This window comes from Wasmannia auropunctata, unplaced genomic scaffold (genome assembly GCF_000956235.1).
Source record: "Wasmannia auropunctata unplaced genomic scaffold, wasmannia.A_1.0 LD336099.1, whole genome shotgun sequence".
Lineage (NCBI taxonomy): Eukaryota > Metazoa > Arthropoda > Insecta > Hymenoptera > Formicidae > Wasmannia > Wasmannia auropunctata.
The window spans coordinates 288,149-291,062 of record NW_012026791.1 but is presented as its reverse complement, the minus strand read 5'-3'; the positions used below and the strand labels follow the sequence as shown (position 1 = coordinate 291,062).

Here is a 2,914-nt window from a genome sequence, read left to right as displayed (position 1 = left end):
TAAATTACTTGTCAATTCAATTTGTGATATTGATTGACTTATGGCATTCTTGAGATGTCATAAACTAATCACAGAGCCATATTAATATTTTAAAACATTATTTAAAACAGTCTTAAAATAAGAGTAAACTATGTGAATACTAACTAAAACCTGAAGATTGAATATACATAAATATAATATAATAAAATTTTGTCATAAATACAGAAAGTTCAAAATACAAAAAGTAACGATAAACTAATTGTATAATTCGTTATCGTTACCGAAAAAAGAGTAACTACGTTACCGTTACAGTTACCAAAAAAATAACGCCGTTACCAATCCGTTACTAAAAAAAAGTAATTGTAACGGTAACGACGTTACAAGTAACGAGTTACTTTCAATCCCTGGATATACTATATAGATAGCAATAATGATCATCCCCTTTTTTTTCTTTATTTTAATCGACTCACCGGTGAAATTATAATGCAAACTCTCCTTGTAGACGAATAACGCCGGAACGTTGTTTACAGGCGCATGATTATTCACGACGCTCGGATGAGATTGGTAGAAAAATGCATGCGCTTGAAATAGGTTCGCAGTCTTGTGATAAAGCTCCTGCATTCATTCAAATGCGGACACACATGAATGTTTGGATTTCTATCTTGGATAATATATTACGAAATTGTGAAAGGAGCTTACCCACAAAACTCCAGATCTGTCCCCTACGTACAGGAAATAGAGATCGTGTTCTCTCTTTATGGTATCGAAACTCTGTGTTTTCGTTATCTCCTGCACGGGAGGACCGCTTAATCTTAAAGCGAATTTCACTATTTCTTCTCTAGTTCTGTCGCCGTCGTATACGTATTTCTGATCGCCTTTTAAACTGTAAAATAAAAATGCCGTCACACACACTAGAATACGAGAATGCGTTGCTAGTTGCGAGAGAACGAGGAGTCTGCTTACAATAAAATACTGGGAAATCCTCTAATTTTGAATGCACTCGTTACGCTGGTAAATCTAGTGCAATCCACTCGGCCCACTCGTATGGACGTTGCGTGCAAGTGTTGAGCAACATGAGACCAGATCGGTTCCAATCTTTTGCAATGTGCACACCATGGTGCATACATCTATAAAAAAAAAGGATAAAAAATAAAAATAAAAGTAGTTGTACTTTTTAAACGTAATGGCTAATGACGCAAGAATATTAAGCATATATACCATAACTAGCCATTGTCCATCTTTGTGTGCATCCAGAAATCTGTAAGAATTAATGCATCAAGTTAACCACTTAGAGACTTATTGATAGAGATTTGCATTGATGGGAAAGCAGCAGAATATCTCTTACCTATCACTCAGCTCGATAACCCGCGACCCTGCCGTATGCGACAGAACCGCTGAAAAGAAAACTAAGATGTAATTAAACGGTAAAGGGAAGTCGAAAATATTTTCTTTCGCCGCGATCGAGATGCACGAATTCTGCTGCTTCGTGTCGTTGTAAAATCAAATTGAATTTGTTTGTCGAGACATCTCGGTAGAATTTATTGGATTTTATTGTAAATACAGCGACAGTTTACAGAATGGAAATATAATAATTAATTTGTTACTTTATTGTAGATAAAATTGCGCGAAACGTATCGCAAGCCCGAAATGTGCGAACAAATGTTTTTAAATTCTCTATATATATGTATATGAGATGTATATATATACGACGATATAATCCGATTACTTGACGAACAACACGTACAAGAAAAATCCACGGTAATCGAATTAAACGAATATCGCAAGCGAATCGTCTGCTATCGATCGGCCGATACATAAAATTACGATATACGGGAAAGCACCGAAACCCTCAAGTATCGCGTAAAAATGTACATGCATTGCCTTCCCCGCGTGCAGCACGCGGGGAAGGCAAAACACTCGTCGACGTACAGTCGACCCGTCGACGGCCGCTTACCACAGAGAAGCGCGACGAAAGAGAGCCGCGTGAGGGAAACCATTCCGATCGTCGAGTCGTGATGTCGGAGAACGAAGGTCGGGCTCCTTCATCTGATTGTACGGCAACACAGGCGCGTCAAACGAGGCTGCATAATCGCCGATTCGCCGCCCCGTGCGATCGCGAACGGATTACGTGTAAACGGGCGCTCGCTGACGGGCGCCTCCTCGCCGTCCCTTTAACTCGTCACGCGGAACGATCGAGCGCTCTCTGACGCATCTTCCCGACTGTCGCGCACGGACGGACGCGCCTCAGTCAGGCCTCAGCTCCGTCGCACCCAATGTTAATTCCGCTTTCCGCTACTGGCCAGCCGTCATCCCTCTCGCCTACCCTCCTCTCTATCTCTCTCGCACTTTTCATCTTTAGAATAGAACGAGCATATATACAGGGTGGACCATTTTAATCCATCCAGTCGAATATCTCGAAAATCAAGCCCGGGAGAGAAAAATTTTTCAGACAAAAGTTGTAGGGTTTCGAGGGGGACATAAGATGATAACATTTTTGACCCCGAGTGGCGTCGTCAAGGTCAGGACAAGGTCACTTTGAATTTTTTAAATGGAGCCCTCAATTTTTCATTACATGTTCTTATAGCACGCCTCGAGAACTTTCCAAAACACATAAATAAAATATTTTTTTATGAAATAAATCTTGAGTTATGACCTTGAGTATTGATCCAAGGTGTCCAAACACTAGCTAAAGATGGCCAAGGTCGTTGGCCTTTATCAATGTCATGATCCTGAACAACATTCAAAAGGTTTTAGCTAGTGTTTGGACACCTTGGATGATGCTAATGCCGACAGTACTCCAACTTTCAAGCTTTATAACTCAAGATTTATTTCATAAAAAAATATTTTATTTATGTGTTTTGGAAAGTTCTGGAGGCGTGCTATAAGAACATGTAATAAAAAATTGGTGGTTCCATTTAAAAAATTCATAGTGACC

General features: G+C 39.8%; 1 protein-coding gene across 1 annotated transcript in view; it reads right to left on the bottom strand.

The window, feature by feature from the left end:
• LOC105461972 (protein disulfide-isomerase TMX3-like) overlaps window positions 1-2,220 on the bottom strand; it is a 4,191-nt gene extending 1,971 nt beyond the window's left edge. The window contains exons 1-6 of the mRNA XM_011708497.1: window positions 1,934-2,220; window positions 1,325-1,373; window positions 1,198-1,237; window positions 943-1,106; window positions 679-862; window positions 450-594 (exon numbers count right to left, since the gene is read on the bottom strand). Of these exons, the coding sequence (XP_011706799.1) occupies window positions 450-594; window positions 679-862; window positions 943-1,106; window positions 1,198-1,237; window positions 1,325-1,373; window positions 1,934-1,976 (625 nt within the window). The 5' untranslated portion in view covers window positions 1,977-2,220. The remainder of the gene's footprint in view (window positions 1-449; window positions 595-678; window positions 863-942; window positions 1,107-1,197; window positions 1,238-1,324; window positions 1,374-1,933) is intronic.
• Between the last annotated feature and the right edge of the window lie 694 nt (window positions 2,221-2,914).